General features: G+C 46.3%; 1 protein-coding gene across 1 annotated transcript in view; it reads right to left on the bottom strand.

Moving 5' to 3' along the window:
• Window positions 1–21,026, bottom strand: part of LOC138468411 (zinc finger protein 268-like) — a 233,674-nt gene that overhangs the window by 180,628 nt on the left and 32,020 nt on the right. The window contains exons 2-3 of the mRNA XM_069608963.1: window positions 13,133–13,355; window positions 3,184–4,711 (exon numbers count right to left, since the gene is read on the bottom strand). Of these exons, the coding sequence (XP_069465064.1) occupies window positions 3,184–3,988 (805 nt within the window). The 5' untranslated portion in view covers window positions 3,989–4,711; window positions 13,133–13,355. The remainder of the gene's footprint in view (window positions 1–3,183; window positions 4,712–13,132; window positions 13,356–21,026) is intronic.

Raw genomic sequence — 21,026 nt, forward strand, 5'->3', positions numbered from 1 at the left:
CAGGGCATTGCTGTCTGGGTTGCTTTGGGCTGCGTTTCAACATGTAACTTGTGGCCTTGCTCTATGCATGAGCAATAATGGAATAGAATTCACTTACAGCAAAGCAGTTTGAACAGAAAGCAAAAGGCAAAAATTAATAAAAAATGGCGAATTCTGTTCCTACAAAATGGACGCTCTCTGGTCATGCTCATGAGTCTGTACTAATAATGCTTAACATATGAGGCGCTCGGTTTTCGGCCAACAAAATACATTGCCTATGCTATGGGAGAGTCATTTCTAGACTCACAATGGTGCTTATAGATGGCCGGGCAGAAGGCAGACCTGGTTAAGAAATGTTTATGACACAAGTAGCAATTGTATAGCTCCAATAAGTCATCAACTCTCAGAAGACTGCTTTGAAAAAACAAAAACACTGGCAGGCACTGTGAGCAAAAGGTTTGATGGTAATGCTTAATAAAGCTAGATCAAAGAGATCCCAGGAGGATGTGTTTTGGGTGGTGAGGGGCAGGAGCTTGGTAGGAATGGATACAGGGATTAGCGTAGCCCTAGACAGCCAATGGGTTGGTAAATAACCAAAGAACTTTTATAAGCTTTGTGTCCCTCCTCATCTGACATTTCTCCTTAGCGGGCCTGTAATGCAATATTTTAGGATTATAGATGGCCCTTTAGCACTGCCTCGTATCCCAAACAAAAAAGGTACTTTCCCAAAGACATTTATATACCATTCAATAGAAAACCCGATATCCTCAGCTTCCTCATCATGCCAACAACGTTCTTGTAAACTAATGTTTAAACATGGGACATGGCACCCTCTCTTCTGTAATGTGTACCCCATTAAGCCGGTCCAAGGCCAGGGAGCTATCTGATAATCTCAAGTGCTCCAATACCTGTTAAACAGTTTTCAGGATCCTGATAAGAGGAGTTGAAGAAATATTCTGCAAAGAGGAAAATGCTGCTGTGTTCAGTTAAAAGGGATTCACGTATTGGCAGGCTTTTCAAGGGTTATATAGACCAGTGTTTTACATCAGCTGCATAACTGACATTCCAGGATTATGAAATGCTCAGTGCACGGTTTAATCCCTGCAGTAATATAGCTTTTTCATACTTTCCCCAATCATATTAAGCAGGGATGCATACAACATTTTGAAATTGCAGTATTTTATTCCAATTTCTGTTGGGAGTATAAAAAGAAATGTGCACCTACTAATTCATAAAAACTAAACGCCTTATAAGTTGGAGTCCTTCAGAACAGGCAGCCACAATTATATAACTCCTTCTTTTGGCATTGGCGCCACTGATCGGGACATATCCGTGAACTCTGCGGGTGAAAGCAGTGGGCAGGTTTGTGTCCGTTTGCCATTTTGTGGGTGGCATATCGTTACTTTTGTTGGGAAATATTTGCCTGTTTTAAGGAGGTAAAAATGGCTGGAATGCTGCATATCTGTAGAGATGATATAATAAAACTCATGTAGAGTGTTTCTTCGCTCCAAGATTTCCTAGTTCCAACAGCAGATGGACATTAAAAGCAAAACAGGCACAACCAATGCAAGAACAGATGAGTCTACAGAAAGCACCTGGGGGCCAGATTGTTTGTGCTAATGTGCCATGTTGGAGGGCATTTTAGATCCAATGAACTGCATCACTAGATACAAATAAGCCTTCTGAAATGGAAAGTCCCAACATGGACGGCAGAGCTGAGAGTGGGCAATAGAATTGAAGGATGGACTGCCAAAAAGGGGAATTTGGCCATATAAAAAGTACTTTAAGATCATGGTCAGCCAGTGCTGATCAACCTATAACATTCTAAAATGTCATAACTCCTAGGAGAAGGATAGCTCCAGCATTAAGTGTTACTTGAAAATGTTTAGCAGATGACAGGAAAGGGAGGCAATAGAAAAGGAGAATTATTTGAAACATCTTACAGCAGAAAACCCAGCCGCCAAAAATAGCATTTAGGGAGGGCTCAGTGAGAGCGCAAGAGCACATATTTACACCAAGAAAGGCTATGTGGGCACAAAGCGCAAGGGGGTGGTGGGGGAAAGGTACATCCCAGACTGTTTTGTCATAGTTCAACTTTAGCAAGTGTGACTCCATCCTCTTGTCAAAGGCTAACAGCTGTGAACATTAAACCACAATACTGCTGTGCTGCCAAATAAGTGGAACAGTATCTGCAAGCCATTGGCATAGGAGTACAACCTGAAGCCATACGAATGGATGAGCCTTACCACTGGTAGAATAGCTCACGGATAACCAATAAGAAGCAGCCCTGAGGCATACCACTTCCTGTAGGCAGGGGGCTTTAATTCTAAAGGAGGAATCCTAATGGCATATGTAACATCAACCAGAAACAATGATAACCAGGAGTAGGAGGCATCCCTGATACCTGCTCCTTAAGTCTATGTAGGAGGGTCTGATTGTCAAAGGCAGAAGAGAGATCTAAGACACTGCATTTCCCATGTTAACTGCACGGATGAGGTTTTCACTAATGCATATGTTCTCTGGCAACAAGTGACAACAAACTTAGTGTAAATTAGCTTCTTGGACACCACTTTTATGATGGTTTCCTACGGTGGCTTCCAAGAGCCTATGGTTACGGATTAAAAAGCAATGTCTTTAGGCATTTTCTTTTTAAGGTCAGTGGTCATTAACTTGCCCAAGGCATTCAGACAGGGTTTTATAGGATGGTTACCATACCAAAGAAAGCAGGCTCTCCCATTCTAATATTGCAAGAGGGATGCATTTCAAACACCAGTGCTTTCAGCAATCATAAGCATTAATGTGTGTAATATGCTCTCTGTGCAATACACAGGGATTTAGTTGCCAATGAAACCAAAGAGCTGAGGAGATCTGCCCTTCACTGTTGCTCAATAGCCACAAATCTTAGTATCATTTATTTAAAAAAAAGAAAAAGCTCCCTCCTCACTGAAGATTTTAAAACCTGTTGAGTGCAGGTGATTTCTCACCTGTAGGTGTTCTCCGATGGTAAACAAGATGCCCTACCGATCAAAACCCTTCATGCTTCCATCAGAGGATGTTTCACTTAAATGTATTCCCAGGTGATGAATAAGATCTACGTTTGCACTGATGTCATTTTGTCACCTATATGTGTTCTCAGATGCTGAATAAGAGCTTGCTTCACACGGTAGCTTTGCCCACATGCAGTGCACTGATAAGGCTTTTCACCTGTATGAGTTCGCAGGTGCTGAATAAGAGAGTGCTTCACACTTAACCTTTTTCCACATTCCGTACACTCATATGGTTTTACACCTGTATGGTTCCTCTGGTGGTAAATAAGACGTGCCTTGACAGGGAAGCGTTTCCCACATTCTCCGCACTCATAAGGTTTTTCACCTGTATGTTTTCTCTGGTGGCAAATAAGACTTTCCTTGTGGGGGAACCTCTTTCCACATTCACTGCACTGATAAGGTTTCTCACCCGTATGTGTTCTCACGTGCCTAACAAGAGCTTGCTTCACACTGAAGCTTTTCCCACATTCAGTGCACTGATAAGGTTGCTCACCTGTATGTGTTCTGAGGTGCTTAATAAGAGCATGCTTCACAGTAAAGCGTTTCCCACATTCAGTGCACTGGTAGGGTTTTTCACCTGTATGTGTTCTCAGGTGCTGAAGAAGAGAATTCTTTAGACTGAAGCATCTCCCACATTCAGTACACTGATGTGGTTTTTCCCCTGAATGTTTTCTCTGGTCCAGAATAAGATCGCTCTTCACACTGAAACTTTTCCCACATTCACTGCACTGATAAGGTTTCTCACCTGTATGTGTTCTCTGGTGTCGAATAAGAGCTTGCTTCACACTGAAGCTTTTCTCACATTCACTGCACTGATAAGGTTTCTCACCTGTATGTGTTCTCTGGTGTCGAATAAGAGATTGCTTCAAACGGAAGTCTTTCCCACGCTCAGTACAATGATAAAGTTTCTCATCTGAATGTGTACTCAGGGGATGAATAATATCTCCCTTTGCACTTAACATTTTCCCACTTATGATGTTTTCTCACCTGCATGTGTTCTCAGGTGAATCTTAAGAGAGCCCTTTTCACTGAAGCTTTTCCCACATTCAGTGCATATAGGTTTCTCACCTGCATGTGTTCTCTGGCTGGACATATGATTTCCCTTCACATGGAAGCTTCCCAATATTCTGCACACTGATGAGGTTTCTCAGCTGTATGTGTGGTTTTGTGGTGAATAAGTATTCATCAGACGGTACATTTTCCTGCATTCTGGGCACACATTTTTCTCATCTGTAGATCTTCTCTGGCGACAAGCTAGACATGTTGCTACTGAAGGTTTTAGCATATCCAGTGCACCAATACTATCTGTCCATTTGTATTCAGAGGTGAACTACAAAATCCTTTAAATAAATGACCTTCATATAAAATGCCACAGTGTTAACTAATATGGTGTACCTATAGTAAATACACTGTTCTTATGATCAGTCAACCATTCTATACATTTGTGTATGTGTCTTAGGATTCGTGATGTTACCATGAAGATGATTGGCTGAAATCACCAATGTGTTCAGTAGGCTTCTCCAATCGCAGTTCCTCATTATATTGAAAAGACAAGTAGCTCCTAGTCCTGGTTCCTTCTAGATGTGTAGATAGTGCATATTCTCTCAATTAAGCTTTGCACTGCATTAGTCCATCAGAGAAATTAATAGAATCGCTGTCGTTTCATTTTTATGGCCATGTTTCACCTGTAGGATTTAAAGGTGATGCACATTAATACATGATCAAGGTCACAGGCATAACATTTAACAGATGGGTGCTATAATTGCTTTTGTGTAGCTAATGACAGGATGAAGTCCCATGTATTGACCAGTAGTCGATGAGTGATACAGAAGTAATGCCCCTATGATTAAAAACAAATGGAACACTGACAGAGCAGATTTAACCAGCAGCTGGAATATTGTGTTTTGTTTATAGTTAGACTTTTTATTATCCTAGCGTGTGCAACAGTTTAAAAAAAAATATTTAAAAAAATAAACATTGTAAGTGAATACTTTACTTATCAGGACTGTGAGTTTATGTTCTGCTATCTGTGAGGTTTCTGAGGGCATCCTCACCTCTTTCCCCCAATACATCCTCCTCCCAGGTGGCCAGGGAGAGGCCATCACTTTCGGATCCTGACCCTGGGGGTGGATATGCGAGGGTGCATCACTTGGGTGGAGGAGACTTGGGGAGTGGGGTTGAGGTACCCTTGGGTGAGACGCAGTATCCCCCATTTCCCTTTCACAAGGAGTCAAACATCTCCCAAGCCTTTATAGGGTTTTATCAAGCTCAACCATTTTATTTCTGAAAACACTCTCCCAATATACCACAGTCAGGTACTTAGACGAGGAAGAGACAACCCAGAGATATACACCGTCTCTTTATTAACACAGATATGCATAACCACCACTCTGGTGTTGGGACGAAGAAGAGGGATAGCAAGTGCCATGAACGTTACTCAGTAATGGAACATTTCCTGCACCTGGGGCCTGGAGGGTGGTATAAATGGCCCACTCAGATGAGGCAAAGTAGATCGCCTGTGGAACACGTACAGGTGAAGCCGGAGGAGAGACCAAGGAGACGCAGACCTGAATCATCCAGGAACTCCAGCAGAAGTGGGAAAGGTCTCGGTGGCAGAACTGGTCTGCAACCCTCCAAGAGTCAGAGGGGCTCCTTCTCTGTTCAACCGAGGTAGCAGAGATCCTGAAACCAAGGCGCGACAAGACGGGAACGACAGCCACAGAGAGCCTGCCGATGCAGAAAGCAGTACCCAAAGACAGCGTACCCTGTGAGTCAAGGGAGTTTGAATGCCTCTGTGACATTGTGGGGTAAACCGCATGCTCTGTGCAGGGTGAATCGCTCGCTAATGAGCGAGGGACCAATTAGGCACTGTGAATGCTGGTCAAGCTTAAAAGAAAGACTTTTGACAATACGATAAGTTGAAAGTTATAACTTGGAGGTTAAGAAAAGAAAATAGAAGGATTTGTGAATACCGAACTATGAATCAAATGAAATTGAGAAGGCCAAGAAAGGGCCGAAGAAAGTGAAGTATTAAAAAAAAAAAAGAGTGAAAAAACACTGGTGAGCCAGGCACAAATTCCTAACAGGAGAGTAAACTGGGAATTCGATGACAAGTTATGCAATGTACTTAAATGGAATGAAATGAAGACTTGTGTTTTGAATACCGAACCGAAAGAAAGTGTGATTGAACCAGATTTGAATTGCAAACAGTTGGTTATGTTCCCTGATACAAAAGGAACTGTGAATTGTGTAACATGGAGAAAGAAGTGTTGGCAAGTGCCATACGGATAAAAGGGGTTGTAAATTATGTAAACTGATGAAAACAAGCATTATAGAGTGCCATGAGAATGTAAAGAACTGTGCAAACTGAAACAAAAGCGGTGGCAAAAGCTTTAAGAATATTTGAAAGTACACCAAGTAAATGGTGGCAAACCAAGTCTCACGAGGAAAACTCAATATCACTGTGAAGCTGAAACAGTGGTTGTTAACTAAAGAAGAAGCAGGTAAGGTGTGTCGGTTGCGTAACCTGTAATGGGTGGACTGTGTGGTCTGACAACCGTGACTAGACAGAGTACACCCACCAAGAGGAAAAGCCGCGTAATTCACCCATAAGCTTGTGTTTGACTGTCAAAGAGAAAAGTGAGTGATTGAACTGAACGTTTGTGTCAAGCAAAGCTGCTAGAAAAGCTAGGACGTATCTGAAGGAATTGTATTAGTTTTTGGAAGATTGAGAGACTTAAGCGTGGGGAACGGAGCCCCTTCTTTTGACAAAGTGAACCATCCTGAATCTTGGGGATGGGAAATCTCCTTTTCCAATAACGAGCTGGAAGAAGCTCTGAACTTGTATTTGAACACTTATTTTGATGCTGACATCCCCACACAATATATTCGAGTAGTTGCGAGGGCAAGTATAGGTTTTGGACACATGCAGATATTTGCTTCGGACTTCCTGATAAAGACTCTTCTTAGTTTTAGTTGGGTATGGAAATCCGACCTTGGCATAGGGCAAGTTAGGCATTTTCCCAGCTTGATCTTATTTGAGAAAAAGTTTATGACCCAAGTTGTATTCAGTTGTCCATCTGCTTCTTGATGCCTCCTCATATCATATTTATTCGGTAGAGCCCCAAGAAGCACATGCAAGCTCCTTATTGCCATATATCAATGGCGAGACCATATATGCTTCAGATGAAGTCATTAGTTTGTTACCAATTGATGCACAAGTTCATAAGTGATCACCTTTGAGGAAATGTATAGTGTGTCAAGCACATATAAATCAGTTATTACTATTGAAGAGGCAAAGACTGAATGGGAGTTAAAAGCAAAACAAACAGTGGTTTTATGAATGAGACAACAAATCAAACAGAGTTTGAACCCAGATGCCTCTCGAAGCATTGTTAGAAAGTACAATAGTCATGTCTTGGGGAGTCTCCCCTCATTTCCATCCAGAGAGCATGCCTTTATTGTCCGGTTAAAAATACTGCTACATAGTTTCTAAATGGATGCGTACATTTTTATTGGTAAGCAACGGATCTTGCAATGCAATTGGATTTTGTACCCCCATCTCCCTATTACATGATCCCAGCCACTACTTCATGCAGAGGTTTTAATTTGTATGGCTGGAACCTATGTTCAGCCTCAGAAAGCCCCTTAAGCGTTGTCATAACCATTTGCTTGCTATGTTTTCCCCCAGTTACATGCTTTCTTCACCGACTAAGTAACTGTTGGGTGTGTTTTTCTCTTAAGTTGGAATATCAAAAAGTTGGGAAAAACAACCTGGCGATTGAATTCCCCACCTTTGGCCAGTAGAATGTATAAGAGGGATTTTAGTTCAAATCAGCTTTATTCGGCTTAAGCCGTCAGCACAGCACATTGTGATGAATCCCTTCATGTCGTCACTTATCAAGAACAAAGAACATGCCACGTGTTGGCAGTGCCTCTCCTTTTCCATGGCAGGTAAGGGGCCTTTTGCTGGATTTCCAGTTCATGGGAACATAGTTTGGGCAATGGCTTTGAACTAGGATGTGAAAGTAGGCGCGCTGTTTAAGCGGATGAAAAAGAAGGCATGAGATAGCCGTGGGCATAGGAACTGTGGCAACGGAGGTGGGGGTGTTGGCTTGATCAATTCGTGCCACACTCACTCGGGACCCTGCATTACAGCATGGGCAGCAATGCGGCTGCTTGTACAAACTAGGCAGTGGGCCCTTGAATCAGGCCCCAAATGGGTGTATGGGTGTTGCAAGTGGTCCTTGGATGTGGGCTACCTCACATACCAAACACTGATCTAGTATCTTTGCAAACTTGAAATGGTGGAGAGCGGTCCCTCTGAGGGGAGTCGTGGAAGCGGGTTGAGGACATGGCCTTGCAGCCCTCATTCCATGGGGCCATATGGAACTTATTGGAGGGCAGTGGTAGAAGCAAAGGTGGAGAGGAGGCCCCTGAATGAGTAATGGGTTCAGCAGAGGTTACTTCTGAGATTCTAAGTTGATGACTTCCTGGGGTCCTCACCCTCTTGCCCTCATGCTACCCTCCAGTATAAACAGGCCTTACCCACAAGGTAAATGAGTCCTTCAAGGTTCTCTGCTGAGAGTGAACAGATGATGGATGACCGTTGGGAGAAGCTATCTAATGTCAAGAGACCTTTTCAGATCACAGAGTGCACAGCCTTTTGAGGTGGGGTTATGGAAGGGTTCCTTTTTGGTGTAGATCTGATAGGCCAGTGCATGTTAGGTCTGGCTTGTTGCAAGCTATTTACACTGTATGGTTACCTGACCTTAGGGTCACATGTGCTGTGCAGGAGTGCAGTATTATCATTGCTCCTCTATTTTCTTGGCCCGACAGAGTGTGCTAGAGCGTCTGGCTCGGGTGATCGTTTATTGTAGTGGTAAGGTGATTTTGTGATTTTCTTTTCCCGACACTTCCTGTTCCACTCTGTTACTTTAATGTAGGGTGTTGTGATGAATCAGAGGTGATTCCCCCAGAACCACCGGCCTGGGACCCTTCTCGTGTGGCCAGGGAAAGGCAGACGCTTTCTGATCCCGACCATGGGGGTGGTGTTCTGCAGGATGATCGCATGAGGGGGAGCGGTGGGGGCAGGTCAGGAGGAATGGAAAACTCCCTTGTTCAACTCCATGCCCCCTCCCTCCCCCGAGACCGCAACCTTCTAATGGCTTATTGCAAAACAGAAGAAGTGAGAAAAATGAACTTTGTCCTTAGGGACTTCAAGTACCATAATTCCTGAAGTACTGGGGCGAAGAAGAAGGCTAAAGAGGAACAATGCTGCAGGAGTGGGCAGCTTGTTAGTGGAAATGACCCACACCTGAGGGAGACAGAGGTTTAAAAGGCCCCCTCAGTGCAGGCCATTAGAGAGAAGAGTGAGCAGTAGAAGCAGAACCTGGAGGAAGGAGAAGACGCCAGGACCACTGTTGAGCAGAAAACAGTAGCCAGTCCCCAGAGGGTCTTTGTCTCCAGAAGCCACTAACTCAGTGGCCTGTACTCTCAGAAGCAAATGTTGTTCCACTGGGGAAAAGGCCCCTAGGTGACACCCTCTGGCCCAGACCTATACAGTATATGGTGCGTTTATCCTTTTATTTTATTGGGTATTTGTACAGCGCCTCTACATCAAATGGTGTTTCAAGACAAAAAAAAAAGGGGGAGGGACAGGAAAGAACAACAACAACGGTCCTACTCGGCCTTGTGTCATTCGGATCGCGCAAGTGCAGCAACAAGAAGTGCAGGGGGAGTGATAATACTAGAGTGGGAGGGAAGTGCGGGGAAGAGTGGCACCATCCAGTGCAGGGGGGAGGGGACAAAGGGAGAGGAAGAGGGCACATAGGGCTAGACAAGTGCTAGGGGGATGCCATGTGGGCAAGTGCCAGGGGATGCATGGAGTGCAGGAAGTGAGGACCACATGCTGAGTGTGAGACGGGTGCACCAGGCTCGGTAGGGGATGCACACTCCGCCAGGCTACTCAGGAAAAGGGGGCCCGGGAGTACAAGTGCATGTTGTGGGGGAGGGGCAGAGAGACCAGGGTGCTGGGGTAGACTGGGCAAAGACGGCGTGCTGCCCCTGTAGCACTCAGAAGGGACCAGGCAGCCAGACAATGTGGCAGAGGGGGCATTAGCAAGGGAGGGGGACAGGGTGAGAAGGAAGAAAGAAGAGAAAAGGAGGGTCTTGAGAATCTTGCAGAACTTAAGGCGATCCGGCTCAAGCCTGAGAGTGCATTAATGTCACTGTGGCCTTACTTTGAACCCGCGCAGAAGCTTTTGCTATGAACTCACCACCCATGAGACATAACTGGGCCCCTGGAATACTGCATTCAATTTAATTTGAAAATTGAATTTAAATGTTTTTTTAAATCTATTTGTGATGTTTTATATTTGTTGTGAAAAGCCTTAATGGCTCAACGCCAAAATAAAGTTACTATTATAACGGTGAAAAGTAAAGAGACAACCCTCCGACTTGCAGAGGGCCAGCACTGTGATTAGGACGTACAACAAGTCCTACAGAAATGTTCTCACACGTTGGCACGTGGAGATCAGGAATGTAAACTACCACAGACACAAAGCGTATGCGGAAAGCATTTCATGAGGAAAGAGGGGGCAAATCTAAGACCATAATAAACCCTAGTGACAAACAAACATGGATAAAGCATATGTGTAAGGTCTTTGGCGCATTAGAAGGTCATGGAGTGGATGTGGTGCACCCAGAGAACAGTGTGATCAATACGATACAGGCTGCAAAGGGATCACAGGCTACTGACCCGGACAGGTCACCAAAAATGGTACTTAAAAGTGACCCAGAAAATTGGGGGATATCCTTATGTTGCTATTTACGACGATCTGTAAAGAAGGGAACATTCCCGATAGTCAGCGTAAAGCAATACTTATCCCTGTGTTTAATAAGTATCAAAGAGAGGACCCATCAAACTATAGATTACTCTCCATGTTGGATTCAACTGGGAAACTTTTTGGGACTATAGTTCTTGAGTGGGTAAATAAAGGCAGAAGCAAAACAGATACTTGGTCCATTTCAGACAGGGTTCAGACCAGGGACCTGTACCTTTCATCGCCTGTTATTGATGAGCATCTTGATAACGAGGGCTATTAATCGCAGCAATCCTCCTCTGCAACTGATGTTTGTCGACTGTAAGTTAGCCTTTGACACTGCAAACAACAGTGTGGAGGAAACTTTAGAGCTGGGGGATGCAGCGGGACCTATTACATATCTTACAAGATATGCATTCTGATGAACAAGTTCCAGTAAGGTTGGATAGCATTGGTGTTTGACCAAAGCAGTTATGAAAAACAAAGGCCTACAGCAAGACTGCGTGCTGGCACCCATGCTTTTCAACTTATATATGGCAGACTTGCTGCACTGTTTGACGTATATGGAGAAAGTTCCTACTAATATTGGGCATATCAGGATACATGCATTATGTACATGGACAATGTGGTCATTTTGGACCACACTAAAGTAGGTTTAACCCTTGCAGCGGGAAAATTTACCACGTATGTATGATAAGTCTAAGCCCAAATATATGGTCTTGGGCACAAATAAGGCCAAGAGAGGGAATATTTGCATGGGTACATCACTGATGGAAAGGGTAGCAGATTATGAATATCTGAGCATCTGTCTAAGTGAGAGGCTCAGGGGTGAAGCTGCCCTACAGGAGAAATGGAATAAAGCCTTGGCCCTTGCAGCATTGACAAAATGATTATCAGAGCAGACAGGAGGGCAGAGCTTAAAAGGAATCTTCATTCATGGCCAGTGTATTGTACCTACAATCATTTACAGACTTGAGGTGTTCTATCATTCAAGGTTTGAATCCCTGAACAGATTAGAGGGCAACGTATGGAGGAGACTTCTGGGGATGGCACAATGTGTTCCCATCCAGGCGATGCAGCTGGAATTGGGGATAGAATCCATAATGGGCTTGCTACTGCTGAAATTGGCCTCCTATATATTAAGGCTAACAAGGAGCCTAAATGCCCCTTACTTGCCATTCTGGGTAACACTATGGGCAAGTACACTATGACTGACATGGCGGTTTCTAAGAACTCTTGTCTGGAACTATTCAAATGTGCAGAATGGACACCAGAACGGGAAAAGGAAGAGTTCATTCTAAAGAAGGACCTTACTGAAAAGCTGAACTTTTGTGATTGGGGCCAGAACCACAAACATTGAGCAGGAGTGAAAACCTACATGGATCATGCAGAATGCCCATTTACATATCTGAAGCCCCAGACGCATCTTCTACTTTGGTCATCCCCCACGCTAAGAAGGTTTATCATGCCTCTCTGCTTCAACCAACTACCTCCCCTTAACGTCAACAGGCCCACGGTTGGGAAAGCCCCGGAGAAGAGGGGCTGCGAATATGTAAACGCCAAAACAAACTTGAGAGAAATCGACACGCGCTTACAAGATGCTGTAGGTTGGGAAACCTCCATGTCTCCTATTTGGGAGAATTTGCGAGTGAAGGAGACAAAATTAAGACGAGAAACGGTCATATGGTAAGAAATATCCACATTAATATGGCTTTGTTTAAAGTCTGGCAAAGGATTGTGGCGTTACTTGAAACTGTGTGCTGAGAAAGTGGCTATAACACAGATGATACATATTGAATAGGCAGATTTCTCTATTATTAGGATGAAATATGTGAACTGATGTTATGAACTACATTTTATGAATGTTAATAGATCTTGTTTATACCAATTGATTCATACATTTAACTGAAACACAATTTAAAAAATGTAATAAAATTGTGTTCGTGCCGCAGCTCCAAGGGGGCGATGTATGCAAATGTAGCTACAGAGATAAACGTTCATACGCTCCTCGGACAGGAGAGCAGAGTTATCAAGGCTGACAAGGGTTTGCTCTGGATGCCAGATCCAATGAGCGCGCTCTCAACCATTGCGTTTCTATAGACCTGAATGAAGGAGCCACAGTACTTGCTTTAATCGTGTGCATTACCTGTTTTTATTAAATTACACTACGATCCACAAGAAAGAAAATGAAAAGGCTACATCAACATCACAAAGCAATTGAAGAATCGAAACTGTGCGTTTTACACATGCATTGCCTCACAATAAAAATCTAGGAAAAAGTACCTTTATACAAACCACCCAAAAGCTTTTGGTGGATCTCTGGGACATGTATTAAGGATGGCAGACACATCCAGCGATTCATCGTCCTTGGTAAACTGTGGAATGAGCAACTTCTTGCATTCTCCCAAAGTATGTCAAAGGTCTGTCGCGGAAATTCAGATTATCTTGGAACCCATTTCATGGGTTATATTCACGTAGATCTATTACACTCTCGGACATGGACTTCCTATGAATAAAACAAATACAAAACATTACCACACTAACTTGTGTGTTATGGATTAGCACCCAAAGGCCCTTTTCAATTTTTTTAGTCATGACAGGCTTTGATAAAGATACGCTCTAGAATACAGTTTACATTTAGGGTGCCAGATGCAGGCCTATAGTTGAAGTACACATTTCTCTCCATCTAAAGCACATTTTGACACAGAGTGCAGCGATGGTGGGGATCTTCTAGAGGAATGGGGTGAAGGACTAGGATGGCAAGAGTCATTGTGGTAAGTAATCAGCACATACTGTGACATTGCAGCTCTCTTCTTCCAGATTTCAGACGATCCAGGTGTCGGGGTAGATGGTTATGCTAATAAAAAGGCATAGCGTACATTTAGTATAGATGGTATGAACTGAGCATCGGCTCTGGTGCCGGGGGCCGAGGCATGGTGCTTGCAGAAAGCACCAGGAAGTCTCTACTCAGCGCATCTGGACACGCATCTGGAAATTATCATGGCTCATACGTTTCTTGGTTCATGCAAAAGAATCTTCAGAAACAAGGAAGGGTGAGCCCTTTAAACCAAAAGTTTGTTTTTATGAAAGCCTGTGGGTCTCAGCAAAGGAAAGAACCTACTGCTCACTTATAATCTGGACTCGCATTACCACAACGAGGGGTTACGCAGCATGCCTACAGCTGCAGTGAGTGAAGGATGCAGAAGGGCTACACAGCATGCCTATAGCTGCAGTGAGTAAAGGATGTAGAAGGGTTGCACAGCATGCCTATAGCTGCAGTGAGTCAAGGATGCAGAAGGGCTACACAGCATGCCTATAGCTGCAGTGAGTGAAGGATGCAGAAGGGTTACGCGGCATGCATATAGCTGCAGTGAGTGAAGGAAGTAGAAGGGTTACACGGCATGCCTATAGCTGCAGTGAGTGAAGGATGTAGAAGGGTTACACGGCATGCCTATAGCTGCAGTGAGTGAAGGAAGTAGAAGGGTTACACGGCATGCCTATAGCTGCAGTGAGTGAAGGATGCAGAAGGGTTACGCAGCATGCCTAGAGCTGCAGTGAGTCAAGGATGTAGAAGGGTTACACAGCATGCCTATAGCTGCAGTGAGTCAAGGATGCAGAAGGGTTACGCAGCATGCCTATAGCTGCAGGGAGTGAAGGATGCAGAAGGGCTACGCAGCATGCCTATAGCTGCAGGGAGTGAAGGATGCAGAAGGGCTACGCAGCATGCCTACAGCTGCGGTGTGTGAAGGATGTAGAAGGGTTACACGGCATGCCTATAGCTGCAGTGAGTGAAGGATGCAGAAGGGCTACACAGCATGCCTATAGCTGCAGTGAGTGAAGGATGCAGAAGGGCTACACAGCATGCCTATAGCTGCAGTGAGTGAAGGATGCAGAAGGGCTACACAGCATGCCTATAGCTGCAGTGAGTGAAGGATGTAGAAGGGTTACACAGCATGCCTATAGCTGCACTGAGTCAAGGATGCAGAAGGGTTACACAGCATGCCTATAGCTGCAGTGAGTCAAGGATGCAGAAGGGCTACACAGCATGCCTATAGCTGCAGTGAGTGAAGGATGCAGAAGGGTTACGCTGCATGCCTATAGCTGCAGTGAGTGAAGGATGCAGAAGGGCTACGCTGCATGCCTATAGCTGCAGTGAGTGATGGATGTAGAAGGGTTATACAGCATGCCTACAGCTGCAGTGAGTGAAGGATGTAGAAGGGCTACGCAGCAGGTCTACAGCTGCAGTGAGTGAAGGAAGTAGAAGGGTTACAGGCTACACAGCATGCCTATAGCTGCAGTGAGTGAAGGATGCAGAAGGGTTACGCGGCATGCATATAGCTGCAGTGAGTGAAGGAAGTAGAAGGGTTACACGGCATGCCTATAGCTGCAGTGAGTCAAGGATGCAGAAGGGTTACACAGCATGCATGTAGCTGCAGTGAGTGAAGGAAGTAGAAGGGTTACACGGCATGCCTATAGCTGCAGTGAGTCAAGGATGCAGAAGGGTTACGCAGCATGCCTATAGCTGCAGTGAGTCAAGGATGTAGAAGGGTTACGCAGCATGCCTATAGCTGCAGTGAGTCAAGGATGCAGAAGGGTTACGCAGCATGCCTATAGCTGCAGTGAGTGAAGGATGCAGAAGGGCTACGCAGCATGCCTATAGCTGCAGGGAGTGAAGGATGCAGAAGGGCTACGCAGCATGCCTACAGCTGCGGTGTGTGAAGGATGCAGAAGGGTTACACGGCATGCCTATAGCTGCAGTGAGTGAAGGATGCAGAAGGGCTACACAGCATGCCTATAGCTGCAGTGAGTGAAGGATGTAGAAGGGTTACACAGCATGCCTATAGCTGCAGTGAGTCAAGGATGCAGAAGGGCTACACAGCATGCCTATAGCTGCAGTGAGTGAAGGATGCAGAAGGGTTACGCTGCATGCCTATAGCTACAGTGAGTGAAGGATGCAGAAGGGCTACGCTGCATGCCTATAGCTGCAGTGAGTGATGGATGTAGAAGGGTTATACAGCATGCCTACAGCTGCAGTGAGTGAAGGATGTAGAAGGGCTACGCAGCATGTCTACAGCTGCAGTGAGTGAAGGAAGTAGAAGGGTTACAGGCTACACAGCATGCCTATAGCTGCAGTGAGTGAAGGATGCAGAAGGGTTACGCGGCATGCATATAGCTGCAGTGAGTGAAGGAAGTAGAAGGGTTACACGGCATGCCTATAGCTGCAGTGAGTCAAGGATGCAGAAGGGTTACGCAGCATGCCTATAGCTGCAGTGAGTCAAGGATGTAGAAGGGTTACGCAGCATGCCTATAGCTGCAGGGAGTGAAGGATGCAGAAGGGCTACGCAGCATGCCTATAGCTGCAGGGAGTGAAGGATGCAGAAGGGTTACACGGCATGCCTATAGCTGCAGTGAGTGAAGGATGTATAAGAGTTACACGGCATGCCTATAGCTGCAGTGAGTGAAGGAAGTAGAAGGGTTACACGGCATGCCTATAGCTGCAGTGAGTGAAGGATGCAGAAGGGTTACGCGGCATGCCTACAGCTGCAGTGAGTGAAGGATATAGAAGGGTTACACGGCATGCCTATAGCTGCAGTGAGTGAAGGAAGTAGAAGGGTTACACGGCATGCTTATAGCTGCAGTGAGTGAAGGATGCAGAAGGGTTACGCAGCATGCCTACAGCTGCAGGGAGTGAAGGATGCAGAAGGGTTACGCAGCATGCCTATAGCTGCAGTGAGTGAAGGATGTAGAAGGGTTACACGGCATGCCTATAGCTGCAGTGAGTGAAGGATGTAGAAGGGTTACACGGCATGCCTATAGCTGCAGTGAGTGAAGGAAGTAGAAGGGTTACACGGCATGCCTATAGCTGCAGTGAGTGAAGGATGCAGAAGGGCTACGCAGCATGCCTATAGCTGCAGGGAGTGAAGGATGCAGAAGGGCTACGCAGCATGCCTACAGCTGCGGTGTGTGAAGGATGTAGAAGGGTTACACGGCATGCCTATAGCTGCAGTGAGTGAAGGATGCAGAAGGGCTACACAGCATGCCTATAGCTGCAGTGAGTGAAGGATGTAGAAGGGTCACAGAGCATGCCTATAGCTGCAGTGAGTCAAGGATGCAGAAGGGCTACACAGCATGCCTATAGCTGCAGTGAGTGAAGGATGTAGAAGGGTTACACAGCATGCCTATAGCTGCAGTGAGTGAAGGATGTAGAAGGGTTACACGGCATGCCTATAGCTGCAGTGAGTGAAGGATGCAGAAGGGCTACACAGCATGCCTATAGCTGCAGTGAGTGAAGGATGTAGAAGGGTTACACAGCATGCCTATAGCTGCAGTGAGTGAAGGATGCAGAAGGGTTACACAGCATGCCTATAGCTGCAGTGAGTCAAGGATGCAGAAGGGCTACACAGCATGCCTATAGCTGCAGTGAGTGAAGGATGCAGAAGGGTTACACAGCATGCCTATAGCTGCAGTGAGTCAAGGATGCAGAAGGGCTACACAGCATGCCTATAGCTGCAGTGAGTGAAGGATGTAGAAGGGCTACACAGCATGCCTATAGCTGCAGTGAGTGAAGGATGTAGAAGGGTTACACAGCATGCCTATAGCTGCAGTGAGTCAAGGATGCAGAAGGGCTACACAGCATGCCTATAGCTGCAGTGAGTGAAGGATGTAGAAGGGTTACACAGCATGCCTATAGCTGCAGTGAGTCAAGGATGCAGAAGGGCTACACAGCATGCCTATAGCTGCAGTGAGTGAAGGATGCAGAAGGGTTACGCTGCATGCCTATAGCTGCAGTGAGTGAAGGATGCAGAAGGGCTACGCTGCATGCCTATAGCTGCAGTGAGTGATGGATGTAGAAGGGTTATACAGCATGCCTACAGCTGCAGTGAGTGAAGGATGTAGAAGGGCTACGCAGCAGGTCTACAGCTGCAGTGAGTGAAGGAAGTAGAAGGGTTACAGGCTACACAGCATGCCTATAGCTGCAGTGAGTGAAGGATGCAGAAGGGTTACGCGGCATGCATATAGCTGCAGTGAGTGAAGGAAGTAGAAGGGTTACACGGCATGCCTATAGCTGCAGTGAGTCAAGGATGCAGAAGGGTTACACAGCATGCCTATAGCTGCAGTGAGTCAAGGATGTAGAAGGGTTACGCAGCATGCCTATAGCTGCAGTGAGTGGTGAAGGATGCAGAAGGGCTACACAGCATGCCTATAGCTGCAGTGAGTGAAGGATGTAGAAGGGTTACACGGCATGCCTATAGCTGCAGTGAGTCAAGGATGCAGAAGGGTTACACAGCATGCCTATAGCTGCAGTGAGTCAAGGATGTAGAAGGGTTACGCAGCATGCCTATAGCTGCAGTGAGTCAAGGATGTAGAAGGGTTACGCAGCATGCCTATAGCTGCAGTGAGTGGTGAAGGATGCAGAAGGGCTACACAGCATGCCTATAGCTGCAGTGAGTGAAGGATGTAGAAGGGTTACACGGCATGCCTATAGCTGCAGTGAGTCAAGGATGCAGAAGGGTTACACAGCATGCCTATAGCTGCAGTGAGTCAAGGATGTAGAAGGGTTACGCAGCATGCCTATAGCTGCAGTGAGTGGTGAAGGATGCAGAAGGGCTACACAGCATGCCTATAGCTGCAGTGAGTGAAGGATGTAGAAGGGTTACACAGCATGCCTATAGCTGCAGTGAGTGAAGGATGCAGAAGGGCTACACAGCATGCCTATAGCTGCAGTGAGTGAAGGATGTAGAAGGGTTACACAGCATGCCTATAGCTGCAGTGAGTCAAGGATGCAGAAGGGCTACACAGCATGCCTATAGCTGCAGTGAGTGAAGGATGCAGAAGGGTTACGCTGCATGCCTATAGCTGCAGTGAGTGAAGGATGCAGAAGGGTTACGCTGCATGCCTATAGCTGCAGTGAGTGAAGGATGTAGAAGGATTATACAGCATGCCTACAGCTGCAGTGAGTTAAGGATGTAGAAGGGCTACACAGCATGCCTATAGCTGCAGTGAGTGAAGGATGCAGAAGGGTTACGCGGCATGCATATAGCTGCAGTGAGTGAAGGAAGTAGAAGGGTTACACGGCATGCCTATAGCTGCAGTGAGTCAAGGATGCAGAAGGGTTACGCAGCATGCCTATAGCTGCAGTGAGTCAAGGATGTAGAAGGGTTACGCAGCATGCCTATAGCTGCAGTGAGTCAAGGATGCAGAAGGGTTACGCAGCATGCCTATAGCTGCAGTGAGTGAAGGATGCAGAAGGGCTACGCAGCATGCCTATAGCTGCAGGGAGTGAAGGATGCAGAAGAGCTACGCAGCATGCCTACAGCTGCGGTGTGTGAAGGATGCAGAAGGGTTACACGGCATGCCTATAGCTGCAGTGAGTGAAGGATGCAGAAGGGCTACACAGCATGCCTATAGCTGCAGTGAGTGAAGGATGTAGAAGGGTTACACAGCATGCCTATAGCTGCAGTGAGTCAAGGATGCAGAAGGGCTACACAGCATGCCTATAGCTGCAGTGAGTGAAGGATGCAGAAGGGTTACGCTGCATGCCTATAGCTACAGTGAGTGAAGGATGCAGAAGGGCTACGCTGCATGCCTATAGCTGCAGTGAGTGAAGGATGTATAAGAGTTACACGGCATGCCTATAGCTGCAGTGAGTGAAGGAAGTAGAAGGGTTACACGGCATGCCTATAGCTGCAGTGAGTGAAGGATGCAGAAGGGTTATGCGGCATGCCTACAGCTGCAGTGAGTGAAGGATATAGAAGGGTTACACGGCATGCCTATAGCTGCAGTGAGTGAAGGAAGTAGAAGGGTTACACGGCATGCTTATAGCTGCAGTGAGTGAAGGATGCAGAAGGGTTACGCAGCATGCCTACAGCTGCAGGGAGTGAAGGATGCAGAAGGGTTACGCAGCATGCCTATAGCTGCAGTGAGTGGTGAAGGATGCAGAAGGGTTACACGGCATGCCTATGGCTGCAGGGTGTGAAGGATGTAGAAGGGTTACACGGCATGCCTATAGCTGCAGTGAGTGAAGGAAGTAGAAGGGTTACACGGCATGCCTATAGCTGCAGTGAGTGAAGGATGCAGAAGGGTTACGCAGCATGCCTACAGCTGCAGGGAGTGGTGAAGGATGCAGAAGGGTTACACGGCATGCCTATAGCTGCAGTGAGTGAAGGATGCAGAAGGGTTATGCAGCATGCCTGCAGCTGCAGTGAGTGAAGGAAGTAGAAGGGTTACACGGCATGCCTATAGCTGCAGTGAGTGAAGGATGCAGAAGGGTTACGCAGCATGCCTACAGCTGCAGGGAGTGAAGGATGCAGAAGGGTTACGCAGCATGCCTATAGCTGCAGGGAGTGAAGGATGCAGAAGGGTTACACGGCATGCCTATAGCTGCAGTGAGTGAAGGATGTATAAGAGTTACACGGCATGCCTATAGCTGCAGTGAGTGAAGGAAGTAGAAGGGTTACACGGCATGCCTATAGCTGCAGTGAGTGAAGGATGCAGAAGGGTTATGCGGCATGCCTACAGCTGCAGTGAGTGAAGGATATAGAAGGGTTACACGGCATGCCTATAGCTGCAGTGAGTGAAGGAAGTAGAAGGGTTACACGGCATGCTTATAGCTGCAGTGAGTGAAGGATGCAGAAGGGTTACGCAGCATGCCTACAGCTGCAGGGAGTGAAGGATGCAGAAGGGTTACGCAGCATGCCTATAGCTGCAGTGAGTGGTGAAGGATGCAGAAGGGTTACACGGCATGCCTATGTCTGCAGGGTGTGAAGGATGTAGAAGGGTTACACGGCATGCCTATAGCTGCAGTGAGTGAAGGAAGTAGAAGGGTTACACGGCATGCCTATAGCTGCAGTGAGTGAAGGATGCAGAAGGGTTACGCAGCATGCCTACAGCTGCAGGGAGTGGTGAAGGATGCAGAAGGGTTACACGGCATGCCTATAGCTGCAGTGAGTGAAGGATGCAGAAGGGTTATGCAGCATGCCTACAGCTGCAGTGAGTGAAGGAAGTAGAAGGGTTACACGGCATGCCTATAGCTGCAGTGAGTGAAGGATGCAGAAGGGTTACGCAGCATGCCTACAGCTGCAGGGAGTGAAGGATGCAGAAGGGTTACGCAGCATGCCTATAGCTGCAGGGAGTGAAGGATGTAGAAGGGTTACACGGCATGCCTATAGCTGCAGTG

This window comes from Ambystoma mexicanum, chromosome 4q (genome assembly GCF_040938575.1).
Source record: "Ambystoma mexicanum isolate Mex_15411 chromosome 4q, UKY_AmexF1_1, whole genome shotgun sequence".
NCBI lineage: Eukaryota > Metazoa > Chordata > Amphibia > Caudata > Ambystomatidae > Ambystoma > Ambystoma mexicanum.